Source organism: Callorhinus ursinus, unplaced genomic scaffold (genome assembly GCF_003265705.2).
Source record: "Callorhinus ursinus isolate GAN/ISIS: 27379988/994484 unplaced genomic scaffold, GSC_fseal_2.0 scaffold16, whole genome shotgun sequence".
Taxonomy (NCBI): Eukaryota; Metazoa; Chordata; class Mammalia; order Carnivora; family Otariidae; genus Callorhinus; species Callorhinus ursinus.
This window is the reverse complement of record NW_027397078.1, coordinates 33,075,659-33,103,048: the sequence shown is the minus strand read 5'-3', so window position 1 is coordinate 33,103,048 and position 27,390 is coordinate 33,075,659. Positions and strand designations below refer to the sequence as shown.

Here is a 27,390-nt window from a genome sequence, read left to right as displayed (position 1 = left end):
GAAGGGTGTACTATTGACAATGCATAGTTTCCACTGAAGTACATTTCCCCCCCTACATTCATGATTCTCCAAAAAAGAGGAGATTATATATATATTTTTTTTCTAGAGCCTATTTATACTGTTAAAATCCAGGTCTTTTTCTCTTTTTCTCAACCCTGTGAGTGGGGATGAGCATATAAAATGCAGGGCAGAGATATGGTGCTTGAGAAAAGTACATCTGGTTGTTAAATAAAGGGAAAAATCTCAAGGTTTAAGAGGAAGATTCTTTTTTGATAGGGGATGGAGATGGTAAGAAAAAAGAAATTGGTGGCATTTCATCCACACAATCACATTCAGTCCCCACAATGGACCTGAGAGTTTGGTGAAGATATTTCTTTTGTAGATGAGGAGCCCAGAGTGATTCAGCAGCTTACAGAGGGTCACACAAATAGTACACAGCAGAGCCAGGATTTAAATCCAGTTCTTCTAGCTCTGGAGCTTATGATTTTCCCCCCATTATTTCATGCTGTACTAGTGAGGGATGACGTTAGGAGGGAGGGAAATAGTCAAGAAGTTTCCTGACCCCCACCTCAAACAGGACAGCTCAGTAGTAGTTTCAAAGGGCCATGCTGCAATGCTACTCATTGGTGACTGTCATGTTCTTGTCATAATTTTCTCATTCTGCTGAGTGTTCTGGAAAGATAGCAAACAGAATTCACTTCTGATTTCATGAGAGTGAGATGAGACAATTTATTTAAATGAACAACCATTTGAATGAACTACCCTTTGAAGATGAAGGGATGGAGGCCAATTGATTTAAAAGTTAAAATGTCCCATATTGAAAGTTGTTCTGAAATGAAATGGAAATGCATGGACTTCTTGGAATGCCACTGGTATTGCCTACACAAAAAGGCTTATATTCTGATCAATAACATATATTGAGCACTTATTGAATGTCTCCTATATGCGTAGGACTATACTAAATGCTTTGGAAAACATTATAGTGAATCAGATCTGAACCACAACCCTTCTATAGAGCATACTAGAAATGGTTAGACACATATGAAAATTTGACCATAATACAACATGATAAAGAGTTGTGGGGCTATGGAAAGATGATATTCAAGTGGGGAGAATCACGGAAAAACCCACTGAGTAGGTATCATTTGAACTAGACTTTGAAGCATGAGAAGATTTGAACATGGAAACATATATGTATATGTGGGTAGATTGCACCTACCAATTCCATTATTATAAACCTAAATGCAGCATAGTTCCTTCTTCAGAAATTATTAATGCAAAACAAATCTATTTGCAATTTGTTAGGACCTAACAAGTTGTTGAACTTGCTATTCATTTTGCAAAGTAGTAAAGGATCCAATTAACATGAAAGAAAATTGTCTTTAATTTTATTTTTGTTACTTCCTAAAATCAATGGAAATATCATTTGGGTTCATGAGAAATTCTTAGATCTCTTCATTTCAAAACTAATTCCAAATGGCATTTAAAATTGTCTGCTTTTAAGACTAAATAGGTCTTTATTTATTATCGACCCTAATCCCAAGATAGCAAGAATCTCACGTTTTTTTTTCCCTTAGCAATTCTCCATCTGATGACATTTTATGACAGCATAAACAGAAATATATGTAGATTACACTTACAAATTACTCCCAACATGAAGGTCTATATCTAGTCTCTGAGATCTTTAAAATAGTAAATGAACTTCGTCACCACAGGCAAAATGCCCTAAATATCCCAGAACAAAAACTGTTCACTTTAAGGTCACTATGATCTTACAATGAACAAAAAAGCAGCAGTTCACTTTTATTAGAAAGAAGCTTAACATAAATGCCCTATGTGAGATGCTTGGATAGGCACACACTTTTTGTTCCATCTGACATTTCTTGCAGGATGACTCAAGGGCTTTTCAGCAAATTGTTTCTGACTTGTCCATAATGCCTGATTTTCTTATATTTAGTCCCACAACTCACCACCTAATGTAAATGATAATTAGTAGAAGACCAAATATATACCAGGCACATAATGGGTACTCAATAAATGTTTGTTGATTTAATGAGTGACTGAAGACTGATAAGATGGAAATGTCCAGAATTCAGTAAATGCCTGCAAAGAATCACCAAATTTAATTTCCTGAATCCAACAAAGGGGTATACGTTTCATGAGGGTTCTTATGAGAAAGTCACAGGACCAAAAATATTTTAATATGACCCTAACATATATTTGGCTAAGCAGAATTATCTGAAGCTCATTTCATTATTACATAACATGTAACCCTTGCTGAGTTTCCATAGTGTAGTGGTTATCACGTTCGCCTCACATAACATGTAACCCTTGTTGAAAAATCTTTCCATTCACCTTGCCATTTTTACCTTCTTTTTATAATCTAGTGGTTCTCAGCCAGGGGTGATTTTTTTTTCTCCCAGGGGACATTTGGCAATGTCTGGACACATTTTTGGTTGTTACAATAGGGACCATTAAAGTTGGGGAGCTGCTGGCATCTAATGAGTAGAAACCAAGGCTGCTGCTCAACATCCTACAACGCACAGGACAAGCCCCACAGAATTATCTGGCCTAAAATGCTAATAATACCAAGGTTGAGAAACCTTATTTTAAATAAAGAAGCTAGCAGCAGTGATCTCAAACCCATAGTGCTATGTGGTTGCCCCCCAAAAAGGAATGTTTATGCATAACTTCTCTAAGAAAGAAAGTTAAAAAAGGTGGTTGGATCCTGCTAAAAAGTTCCGTAGAGCTGAGAAAAAAACAGAGTTTACAGACAGAAGAAAAAGAAAATTGGATGAGATGGGCATTATTTCAGTCAAGATTAGCACAGAAAATGTCAGGAGATCTAAGTTGTAGTCTCAACATTTCAGTTTACTATATATTAAAATGGGTTTAATGACACACCTCCTGCATAGGCATATTTTTGACAATCCAATGAACTTATAATAATGATACTAATACTACTAATATTACTATGAATAAACTACAATTTATTGAGCAACTATTATGTGCCTTCCATACATTACTACTAATTTTCACAATTAATATCAAGGCAAGCATCATTATTCCCATTCTACGGAAGACATAAAAGACTCAGAGAGTTTCTGTACTGTTTAAAGTTCACAGGTGGAAATAAACAGAGCTAGTGGCAAAAACAAGACAGACTGTAGTCACCATACTTCAAAAATATCTGAGTAGTATGACCCAAAGTCCAGGTTTTTCTCGAGACAGTCCTGGTTTATACCTGGTGTTTCTGTGTAATTATCAATAGCACCCACTTTCTTTCTTAAAAGTAATCATCCTATATGAGATAATGGTCCCTGTCTTATCCCTCGTCTTAAAAATCATAGAGAAATCCACAGCATGAAAAAAAATAGAAACTTGCTGACATTCTCAAAGCCCTCTGACATGGATCTGAGCTATGTGTTCATCTGTCCATTCACTCATCCTTGTGTGAGAGCAGTTGACAACTGGTAGCCATTAGTGGGAAGGACTCACAGAAGCTGCCATTTGGTTCTCTATATTTAAGGCTACCTTAGGTGCTAGTTAATTGCTTTATCTGGCAATTACATCATTTTATCAACATGGCTGGCCCAAAGCAAATGGTTTGCTGGACTATCTTATAAGATGTGGGAATCAGTAAATGGCCAACTTCTTTACTTCTCTAAATAGTTTGCCTTTTGCACAGACTTGGATGTCAGCAACCATGTGTTGAACAGAAGAACCAATGGTATATAATTCATTCATGGTGAATTATCAAGAAGATTAAAATAATGCAATGGGTTACTTAGTTTGTAGTCATTTATAATTACAATCATGACATTTAAAAAAAAACCCTCCCTTCTTTCAGATTAGATGCCTCAAATCAAATCACCCCTCATAAAGGGACTACACCATGAAAAGCCATTCCCTCCCCTTGCAATCCTCCCATTCTCCAAGGCTCTCTTTTTCATGGGCATCAAAAAACCATGCAACACAGGAAGCCATCATAAGAAACACTGCTTCTCCCCATTCAAATAGCAAGGCTCTGACCCTTAACTATACATCTTCTTGCTTCCTCTGTGTGCTTTATTTTCCCCTTTTATCTCTTGAGCCAATGGCAAGAATCTTTCTGCTAGACAAAAATCTTCTTATTCCAAAGGAAACTTAATTCATGTATAAATCAAGCACATATATTTAATATTCCATTCCCATCCAAGGGTCTTACACTAAAGCAACGATGGTACTTAATGACACATTAAATTATTTACTAGGCATAAAATGCAAAATAAAAATGCCATTCTTGCCTACTTGTGACAAGAGAAAAAAATAATATTTTCATCTTGGAACTCAAAGAATGCCCTCTGCTCTTAAATCTTTCTCCTGAAAATGATGTTGGAAAATAACATTCTCGAGGCAAAACTAATGAATAGTGACTACTTGTTCTGGCATTACACAATATTTCCTATTCCTTCCTAACGCTTATTTTTTAAATCTTTGCTGCAGCCCTTGTTTAAATTTTTTCCAACTTTAGTGAGATGTAATCAACATATAACATTGTGTAGGTTTAAGGTGTACAATGTGTTGATTTATACATGTATATATTGCAAAATGATTATCACAATAGCATTAATATCACAAGATGATTACCACGTAGTGTTATTTAACACCTCCATCATATCACATAACTACAATTTCTTTTTCGTGGTGAGAACATTTAAGAGCTACTCACTTAGCAACTTTCAAATATGTAATATAGTATTGTTAACTATAGTCACCATGCTGTACATTATATCCCAATATCTTGTTCATCTTATAACTGGAAGTTTGTATCTTTTGACCAACATCTCCCCATTTCTCTCACCCACAGCCCCTATCACTCTACTCTCTGTTTCTGTGAATTTGTTTTTTTTTTATAGTTTCTACAAATAAGTGATATCATACAATATTTGTCTCTGCTGCTTATTTTTAAATAGAATCCATCATGAAGCTTTTTAAAAAATAATATTTGTTCTTAACTTAGAAAACTATGGTCAATACAGATATATATATGTATATATATATGGGTTTATATTAATATAGTTCACTATGAATAATAGATAAAATTTTAAAAATACAAAAATAAATATTAAAAAATAATATTTATTCTTAACTTAGAAAGTTATGGTCAATGTATATATATATATATATATGGGTTTATATTAATATAGTCACTATGAATAATAGATAAAATTTTCATTGCCATGGTAGAAGTTATAAAAATTGGTTTCAGGTTTTAAATATGCAAGATAGAGAACATATTAAATATAATGACTGAGTCAAATATACTAAGTATTTGTTGTCCACATTATCTGGCCAGGCCCTATTTTTCTTCCATACTGCCTCCTAGCTCTTGCAATAACATAACAGTCTAACTTAAACTCAATGGTTTTCATCCACAACAGTGCAGCTGGCTCAAAGGACATCATTTCTCATCCAACCTTGCTGCCAAAGTAGGTTTTTTTCATGCCAAAAATCACAGTATTAAACTGATTATAGATAATCCTACAGACAGTCCCTATGCTCCTCCATGTTCATGGCCAGTCCTCACTCATAGGTGTGAAAAAATCTTAGAATTCCACAACAATTTCTGCTGTTCACCAACCTCCTACTCTGAGCCCAGAGCAGGGCTCAACAAACTTGGCCCACGGGCCAAATCTAATCTACCACCTGTTTTGTAAAGTTTTACTAGAACACAGCCAAACCTACATTACTGTCTATGGTTACTTTCACTACAAAAACAGAATTACGTAGGTGTGACAGAAACTCTGTGGCTCACAAAGCCTGAAATATTTACCATCTGCCCCTTTACAAAAAAATGTTGCTGACCCATCATCCAGAGCACTGGGTTTTTAAGAGAACTCATCCAGGAATTTATACATTTATCAAATCTGATTACAAGCAGAGTTTTTCACTTGCATCCCTGAGTTATATTTCTAGACCACAGGATCATTACATAAATTCAGTCTTAGATAAGTAACTGAGAAAGATTAAGCTGATCTTTGCTGATTCTTTGTTCTTCCTCCATTGCCTCTCCATCCCAGGCACTTACCCTGCAGCCCCCAATAAAAGATCCCCTCCTTGGCAGGAGCGCAGAGCTTTATTATAGCCCTATGATTGCCTTTAGTCTTAGTCATAGTTTTATTATTATCATCTAACATATTTATTGTTCAACAAGACTTTGTTAACTGAATTAAGAAAAGAAAAATGTGGATCAGCATTTTCGAAACTATATTGTGCAGAATGCTTGCCATCTTTGAAACGTGCTTCATTAAAAGGATGGTCTATTTAAAAAAACAAAAAACCTCCTATGGTCAAATAAATCTGAAAAACAACAATAACACTCTATGTTCTCCTTCAGGAGAACCATAATTCACAAGACCGTATTAAAGTTTTGGGGAGGAGGAGGCTGATGTTAACAAAATGGCAGAGTAGGCAGGTCCAAGCTCTTGTTTCCCCCAGAGAAACATCAAAAAGTAGATAGAAACTGTCAGAACTAACTTTGTCAGAGTTAACTCTAGAAAACAGTCAAAAGTTTGCAGTAACCAAGAAACTGCTGAATTAAGAAAAAGCCAACTTCAAATAGTAGGAAAATTTTGTGTTGTTTTTTTACTCTCTTGCCCCATTCCCTCCCCAGCAGTGGTTTGGGTTTTGAATTAGTGGCAACCTGAATTCTCAGTGTGGAACCCTGGGTCTTGGTTCTGGAGGGGGGCAGACCAAACATTATTCACAAATTATTTTGTCTGCCTATTCTAATCAATGTGTGCTACCAGAAGGACTAATGCAAGGCACTTGTATTAGTTTGCTAGGGCTGTCACAACAAAATATCACAGACTGGGTGGCTAAAACAACAGAAATTTACTTTCTCACAGTTCTGGAGGCTATAAGTCTAAGATCCAGGTGTCAGCAGTATTGGTGTCTCCTGAGGACTATCTCCCTGGCTTGCTAATAGCCATCTTCTCAACTCTGTCCTCACATGGTCTTTCCTCTGTGCACACACATCCCTAGCATCTCTTTTCTCCTCTTTTCATAAGGACACGATTTGTATCAGATTAGGGCCTACCCTGATGACCTCATTTAACCTTAATTACCTCTTTAAAGATTTTCTTTTTAAATTTTATTTTATTATGTTATGTTAGTCACCATACATTACAACATTAGTTTTTGATGTAGTGTTCCATGATTCATTGTTTGCATATAACACCCAGTGCTCCATGCAATACATACCCTCCTTAATATCCAACACTGGGCTAACCCATTCCCCTGCCCCCTCCCCTCTAAAACCCTCAGTTTGTTTCTCAGATCTTCTTTCCAAATACAGTTACATTCTGAGGTCCTGGGGGTTAGTACTTCAACATATGAATGGGGTGGAGGGGAGACACAATTCAACCCATAACAGTGCTTATCTCTATTCCACCTAACTTGGAACTCAGGATGGAAAAACAGCAAGTACTGATCAAAAACACTGCAAAAAAAAAAAAAAAACCACTAAAAACCTTCAGATGTCTGGGGCAAAAGATTACAGTTGAAATATATAATAGACCATCTAAGGCCTGAGAGCTAAAGCTGAGGAAATTTTCTTAGGGAAATTAGGAAATTCAAATCAGCCATGTATGCAGGGGGAATTTTGAAAGCCACATGCATTTTTCAGGGCATGATGCATCCTCAGAAAAGACCTGAGCAGATCCTAAAATTTTACCTTGGGCTGATCTTCAAGTTCAGTTCAAGACTGGCTAGGTATTGAAGGAATGCCCAGCACAGAGACAATCTGTATCCTGGGAGAGGTATGTTTCATTTGTTTGGTTGATTGGTTGGCTGATTTTTAGCTCTTGGTGTTCACAGAAATCTCTGTCAAAACCTTACTGAACACAAGCTGAGGAACAGAGACTACAATGACCACAAGTGAGATGGAATATAGTCTTCACAAAAAGAGTTTGGGAAATAGATGGACTACTATATCCTTCAACAATCAAAACATCCAGCAAACTCTGGGGAAAGGAGAGAATCTGATTTCCAGAGTTATCACATTATAATATTCAAATGTCCAATTATCAACAAAAATTACAAAGCATACAAAGTAACAGGAAAGTATGGTCCATTCAAAGGAACAAAATAAATTAACAGAAATTGTCACTGAGGCAGTCCACACATTACTAAACAAAGCCTTTAAAATAACTATCTTAAATACGCTTAAAGGTCTAAAGGAAAATAAAAACAAAGAATGAAAGGAAATCAGAAAAGTGATGCATGAATAAAATGAGACTATCAATAAAGAGATAGAAAATATAAAGAAGGACCACACAGAAATTCTGGAGCTGAAAAGTATGGTAACAGGAATGGAGAATTCACTAGAGGAGTTCAACAATAGATTTAAGCAGGAAGAAGAAAGAATCAGTAAACTTGAAGATGGGGCAATTGAATTGCTGAGTCTTAGGGGCATAAAGGAAAAAGAATGAATAAAACTGAACAGATGCTCTGCCCAACAATACAATACACATTTTACTCAAGTTCACCAATGGGATACCACCAAATGGACCACCCTACACATTCTGGGAGTTCAAGAAGGAGAAGAGAGAAAGGAAGAGGTGGGAAGAATATTTGAATATATGAATAAATAATTTAAATAAATAATGGCTCCCCAAACTTGATGAAAACATAAATCTACAAATCCAAAAACCTCAATGAACTCCAAGTAGGAAAACCCAAAGAGACCCACACTATTGAGAACATTTATAGTCAAACTGTTGAAAGCCAGAGACAATGAGAGGATTTTTAAAACAGCAAGAGAAAAACAACTCATTATTTACATGGGATTTTCAATAAGATTATTAGCTTATTTTTCCTTGAAACCTTGTAGGCCAGAAGGAAATGGAATAATATATTTTAAGTACTGGAAGGAAAAAAAAAGTTAACTGGGAGCTTGGGACCTGATATCCAACAAAACTGTCTTTCACAAATAAAGAAGAAATAAAGACATTTATAGATAAACAAAAGCTGTAAGAGTTCATTACAACCACAGACCCTTACAAGAAGAGATAAAGGGAGTCCTTCAGGTTCAAATGAAAGGGCACCAGACAGTAACTCAAAACCTAATGAAGAAATAAAAATTTCTGGCAAAGGTAAATAGACGGGCAAATATATAACAGTATTATGGTAGTTTTGGTTTATAACTCCACTTTTTATCTCCTCCAGGATTTAAGAGAGAAATGCATTTACAATCTGTTAATCTATGCTATTGGGCACACAATGAATAAAGATGTAATTTGTGACAATGGCACATAAAGGGAGGAGGATGGACCTGTATAGCAGTAGAGTTTCTGTATGTTACTGAAGTTAAGGTTGGTATAAATTCATACTAAATTATAAATTTAGGGTGTTAAATGTCATCCCCATGGTAACCACAAAGAAAATATTTAAGAAGTATATGAAAAAGAAATAAAAGAAAATCAAAATGATTCACTGCAAAAAAGTCAACTAAACACAAAAGAGGGTAGTAATAGAGGAAATGAGGGACAAAAAAAAAGCTGTAAGATATATAGAGATCAAACACCAAATTGCAGATGTAAGTCATTCCTTATCAGTAATTACTTTTACTGTAAATGGACTAAACTCCTCAATCAAAAACATAGACTATTAGAATGGATAAAACAAAATATGATGCAACTATATGCTATTTACAAGAGACTCACTTTAGATCCAAAGACACAAGTAGATTGACAGTGAAAAGATAGAAAAAGATATTCTATGTAAATAGTAACCAAAAGAGAACTGAGATGGTTATACTAACATCAGACAAAGTATACTATAAGTAAAAATCTCTTAAAAGAGACAAAGATTGACATTATTATATTGATTAAAGGGTCAAATAATCAAGATGATATAACAATTCTAAAAGTAAATGCACCAAATAATGGAGCCCCCAAAATACATGAAGAAAACCTTGACAGAAACGATGGGAGAAATAATACTTTTATAATAATAATTGGAGACTTTAATATACCATTTTCAATAATGGATAGAGCATCTATACAGAGATCAGTAAGGAAATAGAGGATGTGAACAACACTATAAATCAACTACACCTAACAAACATATATAGAATGCTCCAGCCAGCAACAGAATTCTCTTCTTTCTTTTCTTTTCTTTTCTTTTCTTTTCTCTTCTTTCTTTTCTTTTTTCTTTCTTTCTTTCTTTCTTTCTTTCTTTCTTTCTTTCTTTCTTTCTTTCTTTCTTTCTTTCTTTCTCTCTCTCTCTCTTTCTTTCTCTTTCTTTCTTTCTTTCACATCATTAGTTTCAGATGTAGTGTTCAACAATTCATCAGTTGTGTATAACACCCAGTGCTCATCATATCTTGTGTCCTCCTTAATGCCCATCACCCAGTTACCCCATCCCGCACCTACCTCCCCTTCAGCAAACTTCAGTTTGTTTCCCATAGTTAAGAGTCTCTCATGGCTTGTCTCCCTCTCTGATTTCTTCCCATTATTTTTCCCTCCCTTTCCTTATGGTCCTCTGCACTGTTTCTTATGTTCCACATTTGAGTGAAACTGTATGATAATTCACATTCTTCTCAAGTGCACATGGAACATTCTCCAGGATAGACTTTATATTGAACCACAAAATAAACCTTAATGAATTTTAAAAGATTAAAATCATAAAGTTATCTCTTCCAACCATAGTGCAATGAAGCTAAAAAACAATAATAAAAGGAAAACCAGAAGAATCACAAATATTTCGAAATTAACACACTCTTAAACAACCAATGGGTCAAAGAAGAAATCACAAGGGAAATTAGAAATGAATGAAAACAAAAACACAACATACTAAAACTTATGGGATGCAGTGAAGGCAGTGCTCAGAGGGAAATTTATAATGTAAATGGCTGCATTAAAAAAGAGGAAAGATCTTAAATCAATAACCTAATCCTATATCTTGAGGAACTAGAAAAAGAAGAGCAAAATAAACCCAAAGCCCTTCAAAAAAGTAAATAATAGAGTAGAGAAAAAAAAATAGAAAAGCAATTAGAGAATCAACAAGACCAAAAGTTGGTTCTTTTAAAAGATCAACAAAAATTACAGACCTTAGGTAGACTGACAAAGAAAAAAGAGAGGACTTCAATTATTAAAATCAGAAATAAAAGTGGGGGTATTACTACTGATCTTGCAGAAATAAAAAGAATTATCAGAGAAGATTATAAACAAATTAGATAACCTAGATGGAATGGACAAATACCTAGAAACACAAAAATTACCTAAATTGGCTTAAGATGAAATAGAAAATATCAACAGACTATAACAAGTAAAGAAATTCAATGAGTAATCTAAAACCTTCCAACAAAGAAAAATTCAGGATCAGATGGCTTTGCTGGTGAACTCTTCCAAACATTTAAAGAAAAATTAACACCAATACTTCTCAAACTCTTCCACGAATTAAAAAAAGGGAAAGAACACTTCCAAACTTGTTCTATAAGGCCAACATTACCCTGATAGCAAAGCCAGAAAAAGACACTACAAGAAAAGAAAATCACAGACTGATATCCTTCATGAATATAGATGCAAAAATCCTCAAAAAAATATTAGCAAAAAAAAAAGAGGCACCTGGGTGGCTCAGTTGGTTAAGTGTCCAACTCTTGATCTCAGCTCAGGTCATGATCTCACGGTCGTGGGACTGAGCCCCATGTTGGGCTACACGCTGGGCATGGAGCCTGCTTAAATTCTCTCCCTCTCCTATTGCCCCCCTCACTCGCATGCATGCTCTCCCACTTTCTCTAATAAAAAAATTGTTGTTAGCAAAACAAATTCACTGTTTGTTTTGAAGAGTGTGGTTTTTGTTTGTTAATTTTTTTTTAGATTCCACATATAAGTGAGATCGTATGGTATTTGTCCTTCTCTATCTGATTTATTTCATTTAGCATAATAGCCAAATAGATTTCCACAATGCAAAAGAATGAAGTTGGACCTCTATCACACACCACATACAAAAATTATCTCAAAATGAATCAATAGCCTAAATATAAGAGCTGCAATCATTAAATTGTTAAAAGAAAACAGGGGTAAATCTTCATGACCATGGATTTGGCCATTGATATTTTTTGATGACACTAAAACAGAAGCAACAAAAGAAAAAATAGGTAAGTTGGACTTCACCAAAACTAAAAACTGTTGTGCACCAAGACACATTATCAGGAAAGAGTAGAGACAACCTACTGAATGAGAGAAAATATTTACAAATCATATATCTGATCAGGGTTTAGTATCCACAATATATAAAGAACTCCTGCAACTCAACAACAGAAAGACAACCCACCCAATACAAAAATGGGCAAAGGACTTGAATAGACCTGTCTCCAAAATGATAGCCACTAATCACAAGAAAAGACGTTCAATGTCATTAGTCATTAGGGAAATGAAAATCAAAACCACAATAAGATATCCCCTCATACCTACTTGGATGACATTGAACAAAACACAGAAAATAAGTGTTGGCAAAGATACGGAGAAATTGGAATACTCAAACATTTCTTGTGGCAATGTGAAATAGTGTAGCCACTGTAGAAAACAGTATGATAGTTCCTTAAAAAGTTAAACACAGAATTAGCATATGACCCAGTAATTCCACTCCTGGGTATATATCCAAAGGAATTGAAAGTAGGAAGTCAAACACTTCATTGCAGCATTACTCACAATAACCAAAGGGTGAAAAAAAATCCAAGTTTCCATTAACAGATGAATAAATAAACAAAATTTAGTATATATATATACAATGATTATATAGTCATAAAAAGGAAAGCAGTTGTGGTACATGCTACAACATAAATGAACTTTAAAAGCATTATGCTAAGTGAATGAAGCCAAATACAAAGGACAAATATTATATGATTCCACTTAAATGAAATACCTTCAACAGACAAATTCATAGAGACAGAAAGTAGATAAGAAGTTACCAGTGGCTGGAGAGAGAGGAGAATGGAGAGTTATTGCTTAATGGTTATAAAGTTTCTGTTTGTTTGAAGTGATAGAAAAATTTTGGAAAAATTTGGAAATTTTTGGAAAAAAAATTAAGGTTAGACAAGTTTCTTTAATATAGGTTTCTCCAAATTTGGGGAATTTGGAGAAACCTATATTTGGAGAAACCTATATTAAAGAAACTTGTCAAACCTTATCCAACAGTGCTTTCCAAACTTGTCTGACCTTAGTAGTTTTATTAATGGACTACAGTTAAGATTTCAAGGAATACTCATGAGAAACTGAAACAAAGTACAAGTGATCTTGATTTTGAAAGGGAGAAGAAATTAACTGTAGGAACAATTGTCTCTTATTAAAGTGCAGACCACTTCAGCAGGATTCAAATGGAGCTGGAGAGCGTGCATTTTCAACAAGCTCCCAGGTGGTTCTGATTCTGCTGATCTTCCCACTACAGTTTGAGTAGCAAGGGATAAAATAGTTGGATGCATTATTAATTGTGATCCTGTTCCTTCTTACAGCCAATTTGATCAAATGGTCCAAAAGGAAAGATGTTAATAGACAATAATTGATAACTCTGTTATTCCTCCCAAGTAGCATCACTGTAGTTTCACTTGGGCTACCAAGACAAATAAATGCCTTACTCCAAAGAAGATAATCTGAGAGAGTGATATATAGCAACAAAGAAGATCAGTATAGGATGGGGCTTGTCATCTTTGTGCTAGGGGTCAGGGAAGGGAGCGTTTCTTCCAACTACTGAAAGTATTTGAAATCTATTTACCATATACCAAATACACCTCCATTTATATTTGAATTATATACTTGAGTTATGACAAGATCACTCTCTTAAAACAATAAGGCAAAAAGAATCAATGCAATCCCTATCAAAATACCAACAACATTTCTCATAAAACTAGAACAAATACTACTAAAATTTGTATGGAACCACAAAAGATCCCAAATAACCAAAGCAATCTGGAGAAAGAAGAACAAAACTGGAGGTATCCCAATTCCAGATTTCATGATATACTACAAAGCTATAGTAATAAAAACAGTTTGGTATGGGCACAAAAATAGATACACATAGATCAATGGAACAGAATAGAGCCCAGAAATAAACCCACACTTATATAGTCAATTAATATATGACAAAGGAGGCAAGAATATACAAGGAAAAGAAAGTCTCTTCAATAAATGGTGCTGGGCAAACTGGACAGCTACATGAAAAAGAATGAAACCAGACCACTTTCTAACACCATATACAAATATAGACTCAAAAAGGGTTAAAGACCTAAATGTGAGACCTGAAACCATAAAAATCCTAGAAGAGATAGTCGTTTCTTTGACATCAGCTGTAGCAACATTTTTCTAGATATGTCGACATCCTAAAGCAAGGGAAACAAAAGCAAAAATAAGCTATTAGGACTACATCAAAATAAAAAGCTTTTGTACAATGAAAGAAACCATCAGTAAAACAGAAAGACAACCTACTGAATGGGAGAAGATATTTGCAAATGGTATGTCCAATAAGGGGTTAATATCCAAAATATATAGAGAATTTATACAACTCAACACCATAAAAACAAACAAGCCAATTAAAAAAAAGGGTAGAGGACCTGAATAGACATTTTTCCAAAGAAGACATCCAGATGGCCAACAGACACATGATAATAAAATGCTCAACATCACTAATCATCAGCGAAATGAAAATCAAAACCACAATGAAATATTACCTTACACCTGTGAGGATGGCTAAAATAAAAAAGACAAGAACTAACAAGTGTTGTTGAGGATGTGGGGAAAAAAGGAACCCTCATACGCTGTTGGTGGGAATGCAAATTGGTACAGCCACTGTGCAAAACAATATGGAGGTTCCTCACAAACTTAAAAAGAGAATTACCATAAGATCCAATAATTCCACTACTGGGTATTTACCCAAAGAAAATGAAAACATTAATTTGAAAGGATATATGCACCCCTATGTTTATGGAAGCATTATTTACAATAGCCAAGATATAGAAGCAACCTAAGAGTCCATCGATAGACGGACAGATGAGGAAGATAGGGTACACACACACACACACACACACACACACACAGAAATATCATGCAGCCATTAAAAAAGGATGAGATTGTGCCATCTGTGACAACATGGATGGACCCAGAGGGTATTATACTAAGTGAAATAAGTCAGACTGAGAAAGACAAATACTACATGATTTCACTCATATGTGGAATCTACAAAAAAAAATGAATAAACAAACAAAAAGCAGAATCAGCCCTGTAAACATAGAGAACAAACTAATGGTTGCCAAAGGGTGTGGGAGATAGGCAAAATGGGTGAAGAGAGGGGAAGATACAGATTTCCAGTTATGAAATGAATAAATCACAGAAATAAAAAGCACAGCATAAAGAATACAGTCAATATATTATAAATAACAATGTTTGGTGATAGATGATAGCCATACCCGTGAGCATAGCAAGTGTTTAAACTCGTCAAATAGCTACCGTGTATTCCTGCAATAAATAGGACACTGTGTGTCACCTACACTCAAATAATAAAAAAGAATAAGACAAAAAATAAAGGAAGAGAGAGAGTGATAAAAAAGTGAAAGAGGGAGGGAGAGAGGGAAAATGCAAGAGAGGAGACAAGGTTTAGAAAGAAAGGGGATAAACAGTGATGTGAGAGATTAGATATCTACATAATTCTTTTTCCTATCCATTTCTCATTCAATTCACTTTGGAATGTCATAACTTTGCTGATAAAACCAATTACATGAGGTTAACTAGTGTTAACTATTTCTTTCTACAGTTTATAGAACGTGTTCATTCACTGGTGATCACGTCTAAGAATGTGTCCTTGTTAATTAGAACACCTTAGCCGATTACTGGGCTAAAATACATGTCTCAAATGAATAAATAAAATCTTTAAAAAAATAAAAAAAATAACAGATGAAAGGTTGTGCTGGCAAATATCGGGATAACAAAAGTGAAAAACAGTTCTATCATTTAACTCAAAGAACTTGTAGGCCAAGTTCCAGTAGCTTCTCTCATTAACATAATTCCATTGGCTTCAGACATTTCACCCCTGCAGTTAAGAAAAGTGTCCCTGAAGTTAGGAAATTGCTGCCTCTTACAACCTCTGCGACCTTGGCAAAATTAACTAACTGCCCTTGTGTCTCAGCTTCCTCATCTATAAAATGGGGGACATGGTAGCACCTATTTACTGAAGAGTTAATAAGGCACTCACTGGCACACAGTAAGGGTTTAATATGTATCAGCTCTTAATATATGCATGTGCTAATCCCTCATCAAAAAAACCGCCTCTTCTTCTTTCCAAGATTTTATATCCAAACACAAATGAAACTTGAGACAATGCCAAAGATTGAAGAGGTCAGATATAAAGGATCAAATTATCCCAGAAATATACAAAGCAGTGGAAACACCACGGTTGGCAGGTCAGGAGGGAGAGAGGTTATCCTGTAATGAATGCAGTGCAGCAAAGTGGTTGAAAGTTTAGGTTTTTGGGAATCCGAGTGATAAGGCATGGAGGGTCAGCTTTTCTAATTACTGTGGCAGGATTCTAAGCAAGTTACTTAACCTGTCTCACCCCCAGTTTCCTCATCTGAAAACATGTGCTGGTGCAGTAAAACAATTCCTCTTTTTTGAGGATTAAACTAGATACTTTTTAAAACGTGCCTAATACAGTGTGTCAGTATGTGGTAGCTTAAAAAATATCTTGAGTTCCAGCAATACCCTTACACTTCCATTTACACTGCAGGATAAAAATAAATATACGATGATATGATCCAGCCTCCTAAATGCTTGCAAGCCAATTGGGGAGGCCAGACAAATGGATAATGTGTAGTAGAAGACAATCTATATTTGAATTTTCAAACTCTTCTTGTTAAGATGACATTTCTCTTCTTCCTGTTGCTTTATCCAATCATCATTCATTTTCTTATCTATCTTGTATATAAAAATTCATGAAAGTTTTCCATCCTGAGTTGGGCTATTTAAAAGGAAATATTTTATTGTGGAGAGAAGAAAAAAAGCAAACATACATGATTTCTTATGGCTTATTTCTACCTTGTCTTAATTTATTTCTTATTAGCAGAAAACTATAATTGTTATAGAATAGAATTTTATGGCTAAGGAAGAGAGTCATTTTCGTTTTGTTTTGAGTAACCAAAAGAGAAAAACAAGGAAAGCAGAGTAGAAATTGACTCTGGAGAGGAGGTCATCTTGGCAGATGCTAAAATAAGAGGGGAAGGGAGGAACTATAAGGCTTGGAATATCTCCAAGACACAGGCTGAAAAATGCTTTGGTAATGGGGGGGTGGTGCCTGTGATTCTATACCTACAAACATTAAAAAAAATAAACACAACTGTTTTTCATTAAAAAAACAAAAGTTAGTTATGTTAAAGAAAAAAGCTCAACACAATCTCTTTCACTGAAGGTTTTTGCCTGGAGACTTAAATTGCTGTTCAGCCTTAGTTTCCTTTCCTCAAAGCACAGGGTTGGAGAACCCACCAACTTACAGAGTTTAAAAACATAGTGCTCAAGTGCCGCCACAGCTGTTGTTTTACTACCGGCCTGAGAGGGAGACCTCAACCTAAACTCCTCCTCACTTAGATCCTAGTGGCTTGTTGGGTACAGAACCAACTGGAGTGTAGCCTGCACTAGGTTGCTGAGACTGTGTCGAGTGAAGAGAAACGATTTTCCACCGGGGAAATCAGCAAGTGAATAGATGGTTCATGGCAGTGTGTTCTCATCCCAGAAAGCACCCAGGGGGTAACTACATGAGGGCAATAAATATATTCCCCAGAACAACATGAAACTGGAAATCATTAGACAATGATACCTATCATCGAAGGGCAAAGGGCCACATACCCCCCCTGAACACACCTGTTGTCATCTGATCGCAGACACTAAGCAGAAAAGGGCCTGATTAGTGCTTGGGTGGGAGACCGAAGGCAAGAGAAAAAGAGAGCTAGCCCCTGGGTCTCTGGAGAAAAAAGTGGGTTCTCTACTGAAAGCACATTGAGAATTAATAACCCTTGCTTTACAATCTGGGCGCTAAGTGACATTTCTGAGTTTCTTCCTTAAAATCAGCTCATTTTCTTTGGTTTTGTATGTCTGTACATCAGTTTTCATTGGCGGTCAGAGGATATAAAGAATGAATGGGGTAAATTCAAAGGTATCAAGAGAATCAGTTAGACCCACTGATTTAAAGGGTGTCATGGAAAAGGAAGTGGATATTTCTGACTCACCCACAGTTCAAAATGCAGCTCCATTTGGACTTATGACCCGGCTGTTTCAACACCGTAGGGCACCCACTGTTGATGTCTACAATGTTGATGAGCCTCAGGTGGGAGAAAACCACCCACCCAAAAGGCTATTTTGATAGCAACTACTGACAGTGAATTCAGTTTAATAGTCTCCAGCTTATATTTTCTAAATCCAAAACCCTGCTGGTAAGCTATCATTGCTTAACTGTCATTATTTGAAATACTAGTGGAAATGTTACCACTCTGAACCTGTGGGTAAAGCATTTTTGTTTTTCATTTTTTGTTTCTTGGTGTTTTTTTTTCTTTGCAATCTCACCATCATTTTAATTTAGTTTACATTTCTAGTCATTTGCACAGATGTTGATGGAGCTGTATTTTTGCTTCAATGTCTATTGCAATATTCTTATTGCATTCTGCAGGTCCTCCAGTAAACGTTACTTGCAATATTTTTATCAACAGTTTTGGATCAGTCACAGAAACCACCATGGTAAGTGCTACAATGCCACTGGCAAGAGAAAAACATGACTTGATTATGCCATGAACACAACCTGTCAAATTTTCTATTTATTGTTCAACTTGCAGGGCCTCCTGTAAATGTTACCTGCAACATATTTATCAACAGCTTTGGGTCAATAGCAGAAACTACAATGGTGAGTGGGGCTGAGCATTGAAGCCATCGTGTGAAGGAATGGGATATGGGATCGAAGAAGCACTGTTTCATATTGTGGGACACTTACTGAATGCCAATTTCCATGTTTATTTACCTCTAGAAAGTGATTATTTATACACTTTCACTTTAGAAAGTCATTAGTCAAATGTTCATTACTTCAAATTCAGTAATATTTTATCCATCATGCCAAAGAAATTTTGGAAACACTTGCTGTTTCGTTGGATTTAGGTAGAATTATCAGTAATAAACGCAGTGTAATGTTAAGGATATTTAAATATTTGTATCTCTAATGTTTCAGAAATATAAATTTCAAAGTTCAGGAGATATATTTTATAGCCAGTCTTTTTCATATAATGGAAGTTTTAACACAGTCAAGCCTCAGATATGTTACATTTAAGATATATGCCAAAGGGGCTGACCTTACAATAAACACACACACACGCACACACACACATCTTGTTGGCAAAAGAAAGTAGTCCCAAGTCCATAGCAATTACATCACATGCATGGCTCCCTCGCCCCCCCAAAACCCCAATAAACATAAAACTAATTATAAGCTCATCATAATGTATGTGCAAACATGTCTCATTTGCACGTTTGCATGAAAAAGACTTCAGATACTATAAAATCCACCAACATTCCTTCTAAATGTCATGGTGATGGTGTTGCCTGTAATATAGCCTATTAGATCTATAGCCTTACAGTACTAGGCAATAGTGTGGAGACTGACTTTTGGGTGAAATTTCTTCTTGGTCCTCATACTATTTATTTTAAGTCTTAAATCAATTGGCTAATTTTCATGATTATGTAAAGTATAGAGTCATATTATTGGATGAAGTCAAAATAAAATATAGTTGAGCTTGACTGAGTACTATGGTGGCTGATGTCCTAGAAACACTCAAGTGAAATGATGAGCATAATGCCATCGAGAAGTAAAAAATAGTGTTCCCTTGTCTTTATAAATTTTCTCTTTTAGGCTACTAAGATTGTGTTTAACAAATTACTGTACTTTTTGGTGTCCTTGAGCTAAAAAAAAAGTTATTTACCTTTTACCATTCCTTTTCACTGGCAAAATTAGACATAATGCAACTCTACTACCCGTTTTAATATTACTGACACAGCATTGTCCAGAAATGAGACTTCTGGTGCTTGGACAGTATGTAGTGAATTAAGAATTTTACTCAAATAAGATAGGTTTTTTTTCTTAAAGATTTTATTTATTTATTTGACAGAGAGAGAGAGACAGCGAGAGAAGGAACACAACCAGGGGGAGTGGGAGAGGGAGAAGCAGGCTTCCCGCCCAGCAGGGAGCCCGATGCGGGGCTCGATCCCAGGACCCTGGGATCATGACCCAAGCCGAAGGCAGATGCTTAACGACTGAGCCACCCAGGCGCCCCTCGAATAAGATAGTTTTGATAGGGTTATTAAATGCCTCACAAGACAAGGTAAACATAGAAAGACTAATCCAGCTCCGGGCTTGGCATTCAGTTTCTGTCTCTCCCCTCTAGGTTTTATCCTGAGAACAGAGGGGCAAATCTTCCAGCAGCCCAAATCACTGTACCAGCTTTACACCATGGCGTTCAATGACGATACTTGCACGACCTAATGCTGATTGCATTAATTAGACTCTTACGTTGCTTTGATTAAATCTCCCCATTGCATATACCCTCAATCAAAAATGTAAATGTGCACCTTTTCAATGTTTATTAATGCGAGAAAAAGCTGAACACTCACGGAGATGAAAATGGAAACTCTGGATGTCCTTGTTTTCCTGTGTCTTTAATAGCTACTGAAGGTGTTTAATAAATGGTCTGCTTAGGTGCTTCCTGGCCACTTTTAAGGTGTCCTTTGTCATGTTTCCTATGAGAAAACTCGGAAATCACTGCTCAAGTGTAAAATGAACAGTCTGCCTATCTTGCCTTTTGAGATAGACTGAATCGCATGGTCAGAAGAGGGATGAATATTGTGATTCTTTTATTTCTTAGCTTTTGATGGAATGACAACCTTCATTTGGCTTTTAAAAAGGATCTTTTCTTTTCTTCAGTTAAAGCTTGTGTGTGAAACTAAAATAAATATTTTTGGAAGCTCTATCATGCTTAATAAATCCTCATGCCATGTAGGGTAGGGACTGGCCAACATTTTTTCTGTAAAAGGCCAGACAGTAAATACTTAAGACTTTGAAGGCCTGCCAGTCTCTACCACACTCAATTCTGCCCTTTGGGCAGGAAAACAACCATAAACAATAGTAAACAAATGGGTGTGGCTGTACTCCAAAAAGCAGGCCATAGATTGTCAACCCTGGATCTGAGGCATCCGTATTTAAGTAGATGTTAAGCGGATGCTCAAAAGAATATGAGAGTTGCTCCACCTTGAAAGGGTCTACCTTGCTAGACCCGTGGGGCCCTGCCTGGGAATCCACCCTCTGAGTTACAGAATATCATCGCAGCCCAAACTTCCCTTAACCACACCTTGAGATTCCACCACTCGTGAATTGACCCATATTTTCACAAATTCTGACTGAAAGAAAATTGGTCAAAAAAGTTAAACAGAAACAGATTTTTCTCTGAACTGTCTTTAATTGAAGTCAGAACATCAGACCCTTAGTTTTTCTGCACGGTAATGTATGTGGTCACTGAGGACATGGCTCAGTGCTATTGGGGAGCAATAATAATTTTGCTTTCTCTCTGTGTTCTGGAATGAATTTTTCCAAGAATGCCTCAGAATTTTGAGTTTCTAAACAGGTTGATTTTCTCCTCTTCCCTCATGCTCCATTCTCACTCTACAACCCTGATAGCATTATTGAAGGATCCAGTTCGGGTATTTGTTTTTAAATAAGAGGCAATGACTATCCATTTTAAGAACTCAGGATGTCTTCCTTCTGGTGCTATCGAGTTTGCCCCTCTTATGTTTGATATTATCTCACTAAATTATTGTTGGTACTACCTGCCCACAAAGTATAGGCTCACTTACAGACCCAATACTGCCTCTCACTCCTCTCATGGGTTAGTGTTGAATATATGTGATCGGAAGACAATATATTTGTGTTATTCTAAGGAAAATTTTTATGAATCATTATGACGATATACATTATTCCAAAATACACACTTTTTTTAAAAGTAGGCTCCATGCCTGGCGTGGAGGGCGTGGAGCCCAACCTGGGGCTTGAACTCACAACCCTGGGATCAAGACCTGAGCTGAGATCAAGAGTCAGATGCTTAACCAACTGGGCCACGCAGACTCCCCTAAAATACACACTTTTCTTCATGAAGAGTCACGAGGATCTGTTGATGGTCACTGCTAGTTGACCCTGTATTAAGAGATTTCAACAGAATAATCTTTTTGTGATTCCAAACGACTTAGGAGACTAGTAAGGGATGTATGGTGAAACAGTTTATATTTTGTCTGGAGAATGTCAGTTTACCATTTCTTTTTCTATCTTTCCCCCTTTTCTTTAGCTGCTGATGGCAAGTGAATTTAGAGGATGGGGAGTGTATTACAACTTCCACTTTCCTGATATAAAGACATACTTTGGGAATATTATAATGTCAGTAAAGGTCAAGAGTATTTGCATACCATCTGCATACAGCTCTCCCCAAGGCTGGGCCATCAGAAAGTGAAGAAGAGATAGTCTCAAAGGATGTGGGTAGATAGAATGTGACTTGGACCTGTGGGTGCTGGAACACTCCCCATGCCACAGTAGCAGATCCTGACTCCCTCCTCATTTAACAGATTTGAGGTGGGGGAGAAAAAGCTGAAAATGCATAAAATGTGTTCCCTCAGAGCGTATCTCCACAATATGATTCCAGCTCCCCCAAGCTTTTCCCCAAAAGATAAGTTCCATATGCTCTGCGGGTTACTGCTGCAGGGTGTTTTATCTCTGATCTGAAATCACATTCTGAGGAAGTGGATAAGAGGTAGACAGCCCCTTAGGAGGATGCCTGCTGGGCTGGCACTGCTGAACTAACATTATGGGCTCCCTTTCATTCTATAGCTGCATCAGCAATTCATGAGGAATAGCAGGTAGCGACATTTCTTATTTCTGACTTCTTAAGGAAGAACCAAGGGTGTACCCCAAGCCTGGCATTTTGTTAAACTGAGGAGATAGAAGGTGACCTTAGTCTCTAAATTAACAGTGCAATGTTAAAGCCTGAATTCATCATAAAACAACTGCACCCCTCCCCATAATTCCAAATTCAAGGCTAACTTCCCATATCAAAGCTAGCACAGATTCAGGAGGATGAAACTTTACTGCAGTATAGCCAGAAGTTAAAACCAAAGGGCCACATTGGCACTGTGGGGAATCAACAAAGCATATCCTTGTGGTTGATAACTTTACAACATAATTGGATTGAGAAATGTATACATATAAAAATAATAAGAGAGTAACAGTAAGATTTAATATGAGTATGTATGAGACAGAGTGGCAATCTCTGTGCATAAATGCTAGACCAAATACAATAGTACCAAAATAATTCAATTTAAGGAAATGATCTGTGGCATGGGCATAGCATTAGAAGGTATTAGGAAAAGTGAAACTTTAGAAATAATAAACTCGATGTAAAATAATAGTATGGAATGTACGTACTTGTAGTACCTGTGTTAAGAATATAATAAAGATTATACGACTTACACACAGTATTTGAAAAAATACATATGTATTTGCATACATATATATATATATATATATATAAATTCAAATGTTTCCATGACCTAATCTAATACCCAGAGAGTCAATCATAGGAAAACAAATTGTAATACAAGGAAATATGACATCTATTTGAAGTAGAATATGTCTTTGTAGAGAGAAGGCAGTGTAAAAGAAAATTCAGCCTGCATTTAAGCATGTCTCTCAATATTTACTCCGCCTTTAATATTTTATTAAACCTAGAAGCAAACACAAAGACAAAGAAAAACTACAGAAGAATATAACTATCTCCTGTGGTTTGGAATATCATGAGGAAATAAACTTATCTCTAAATAAACAGAGATGATGTGCAGAGAAATCACGTGTCAAATTTTTATCCTACATTGAAAATCATAGTGAACTGAGAGAATTACAGAGGTCCAGCCCCAGAAAATCTTTTCCTTGGATGTCTATGTCTCTAGTTCGTTAGGTGTCATTTTCTAAAGTGTTTTAAGAGTTGCTATTTATTTTAGAATAGTGTGTATCATCATAAACAAAGGTATGGAAAATTATAATTCCTATACATTTATATAAAGGATATCTCCAAAAGATCTAACAGAAGTTGTATTTCATATAATTCCTGTCATTGTGGCATAAACTATATTTTTTTCTCTAAGTTTTCTACTTATCCTTGCTTACAAATGGGATTCACTTATTTTAAAATAACTGTTAGACATTTAATGGTTCTAATTGCGATATGATAGATTCAGTATTCTTTTTAAAGTTCTAATATTGGGAGAATCTATTTTATCATTTTCTAGATATAAAATTCAAAGTAGGAAACCAGGAAACACTGGAGAAGAATGCTCATGGGAAAGACTTTTTAAAAAAAGATGTACATGAGTTGTGAAAATTTATATTGATATTTTTTTAAAGGTCAATGTTTTCATATTGTATGTCATCATGTAATATTTTCTGGAGTCTTTCAATATACAGCTTTAAATCATTCTCAGGCTCAAGGGAGGATTGCAGTGATGTTCTCTTAGTGATTTCGCTGCCCAGTACTGTCTGTCTGACTTCTCTGGCCTTTCCCACCCTACAACTGCTTCCTAGACAGGGGCGGGAGCCTAGTTGGCTTCCCAATGGCCTAAGATATTTAACACATTCACCTCTATTATTTCTAGCTGTCATTACTTCTCATACTTAGAGTTTCTCTACCTCCAGAGTTATCTAAGGGATGAAATTCTCTGAAATTCTCTTTTCTCCTACTTCCTACTGAAACAAGCTCATAGACCACCCCTCACCCCACACACAACATCTTGTTAAGGAAAACTGGCTTTTACTCAAAGGGATATAACAGGGGTGGATGTCAAACACTGGAGAAACTGCATTTTTCTCTCAGAAAACCTTAAGGAAAGCTCACAGTTCATGTATCTAGTTCATACTTATATGTAAACTGGATTATTGTATTTTCAATAGCCCCCTTTTTTGATTTTCTACATATCACACATCCTCACTCTTTATTCATACACAATTCCAAAGCTTCCAGTAACTCCTGTTGTCAATAAAACACTGAACCGGTAATCTCTTTCCACTTACAATCCTCTGGTCCCTTTGAACAATTCCAAAACTATATGATGGGAACAACTTTGAGGTTCTGCTATTCCCTTGATTCACTCACTGAAGGAGTCAGTGAGCAAACAGGATGGGATGGAAGCCTGACTGGGCCCACAACAGTGCCCTCTTAGGTTTGAAAATTTGCCACTCATGCCTGGTAAAATCCCAAATAAAAGTCAGCTGATAAATCTTCCAAGTCAGAAAATTCTTATGCTGTACAACAGAGAAACTTGAGGTTATTTCTTTTAATATCAACCTTTCCAAATGAGCTGGGGTTTGATGACTGATTTTCAGAAGTTAGTAACTATTTGATTATTTATATTCTTTAAGTCTACATTGGGCACTATTTCCAAGAACTGCCATCTCCAAAATACTCTATCAGCCTGATAAATCAGGATGGCTGTATTTGAAAAAAAATGTCCTAGGAATTTGGATTAGTTTAGTAATAGGTAGAAGGAACTGGATTGAAGCTCTTTTCCATATACCCTAATCTTTATAACTTAGTTATTTTTTTCTTTTGGCCCCAAGGGAATGAACCAAAACTGACCACCCTGAGGTGTCTCCACTGTACCTAGTAAAGTAACCAACCATCCTGGTTTTGTCTAGAAGTGAGTGGGTCCCCTGAATGTGTGACTTTGGGGGCTAAAAGTTCTCAGGTAAACCAGGGCAAGTTGGTCACCATTAGAGTAAAATAAACAATGACCAAAAATCCAGGTGAAAAAGATGTGGGGATGGAGCAAATGGTGAAAAAGGAGAGTAAGAAGGTATGAGTATGTATCACTCTAAATGACCATAAGTGTCAGGAGTGAACAACTATTAGTTCTGAACTATAGTCCCACTTGACTAGGGAATACTGTTAAAGCCTCTTTTGGGGTCCACTCTACCAAGGAAAGCAACAGTTTCCATGAACCTAAAGTCCTTTGAGTAGAAATTCCCAGAAGAGAAGTCACTGCCCCAGGCTGATTCACTGGCAAAGAAGTAAATTCCCAGATCAAGTGGGAATGACAGGATGTACCTGAGTCTCCCATAGGGAGGAACACCTTTGTCAGAAGGTGCTCAGATTAAGAAAACATGAAAAAGATCTCTGTATTGATGAAGTATCACGTCAACTACTATAAATACAACCCATTCAGAGAAATGATAAAATATTTAAGAATTTGAAAAGTAAGTAGTGTGAGGGAATTATCTTGTCAAGATGAATACTTATGTAGATGAATTTAAAAAATACTGCCCCATCATGTCATATTTTATAATAAGATTTCCATGACCAAAATTACAGAATGGGTTTCCTTCTGCCCAGAGCATCTGAGCAGTATGAGAATAGAGATCATGTTATTTCTGATTTGGAAAATGAATCAGTTTTGACAATCTACCATCACAGTCTGACTTCTGTACTCATGGTTACCTTTTTCTATGGAAAAATCAGCTTGAGTTAGTATTATTTCCTCCCAGGATGAATGATTTAAATTTAAGCATAAAAAAAATTCAACCAACTCAATGTGTTCCATTAGTGTTCTGGTTTGGTTGAGGCTTCTTTCTTTCTTCCCTCTGTTCCCACTTCTAATAGAACAGAGTGGTTTATTTTGACCAAGATATATATAGCCTGGTTCAGACACTAATACTGCACCAAATCAGGGAGAAGAGTGATGGGAAATGTAGATGGACCTCTTATGCCAGACTGCATGATAAGTAACTTTTATGCATGGGGTTTCTATAGGACTACCGAGTGAACATTTTTCTGAGACAACAGTGGAATGATTCACGGTTGGCATATAGCGAGTACCCTGACGATTCCCTGGACTTGGACCCATCCATGCTGGACTCCATTTGGAAACCAGATTTATTCTTTGCCAATGAGAAGGGTGCCAACTTCCATGATGTCACCACTGACAACAAATTGCTTCGAATTTCAAAAAATGGCAAAGTACTCTACAGTATCAGGTAAGCTTCTTTCGGCTGTACCTGTTTACGTCACCATTTTTCTCCTGGCCTGGCTCTGCCTGATTCTGAAGGGTAAGATGTATATAAATATTTGACTTTTGTGGTCTCTTGGTTATCATTCGAATCTTAAAATTGGTGAGAATGGCAGAGGTTCCCACGGTCTCAGAAGTGTGATTCTCCACAAAAAAAATATATTTGGAAAAAATATGTATATGTATTTGGTAAGATGGGGGGTGAATATCATGTAAATACCTACATACATGTATTTTT

At 36.2% G+C, this 27,390-nt stretch overlaps 1 protein-coding gene across 5 annotated transcripts in view; it reads left to right on the top strand.

Moving 5' to 3' along the window:
- GLRA2 (glycine receptor alpha 2) overlaps positions 1-27,390 on the top strand; it is a 169,538-nt gene that overhangs the window by 24,118 nt on the left and 118,030 nt on the right. Inside the window, exons 2-4 of one of the 5 annotated variants that reach the window (XM_073902064.1) lie at positions 18,688-18,755; positions 18,851-18,918; positions 26,897-27,120. In XM_073902064.1, coding sequence (XP_073758165.1) covers positions 18,916-18,918; positions 26,897-27,120 — 227 coding nt within the window. In that variant the 5' untranslated portion in view covers positions 18,688-18,755; positions 18,851-18,915. The remainder of the gene's footprint in view (positions 1-18,687; positions 18,756-18,850; positions 18,919-26,896; positions 27,121-27,390) is intronic. The other 4 variants (XM_025857761.2, XM_025857760.2, XM_073902065.1 and 1 more) reach the window with 4 other exon arrangements.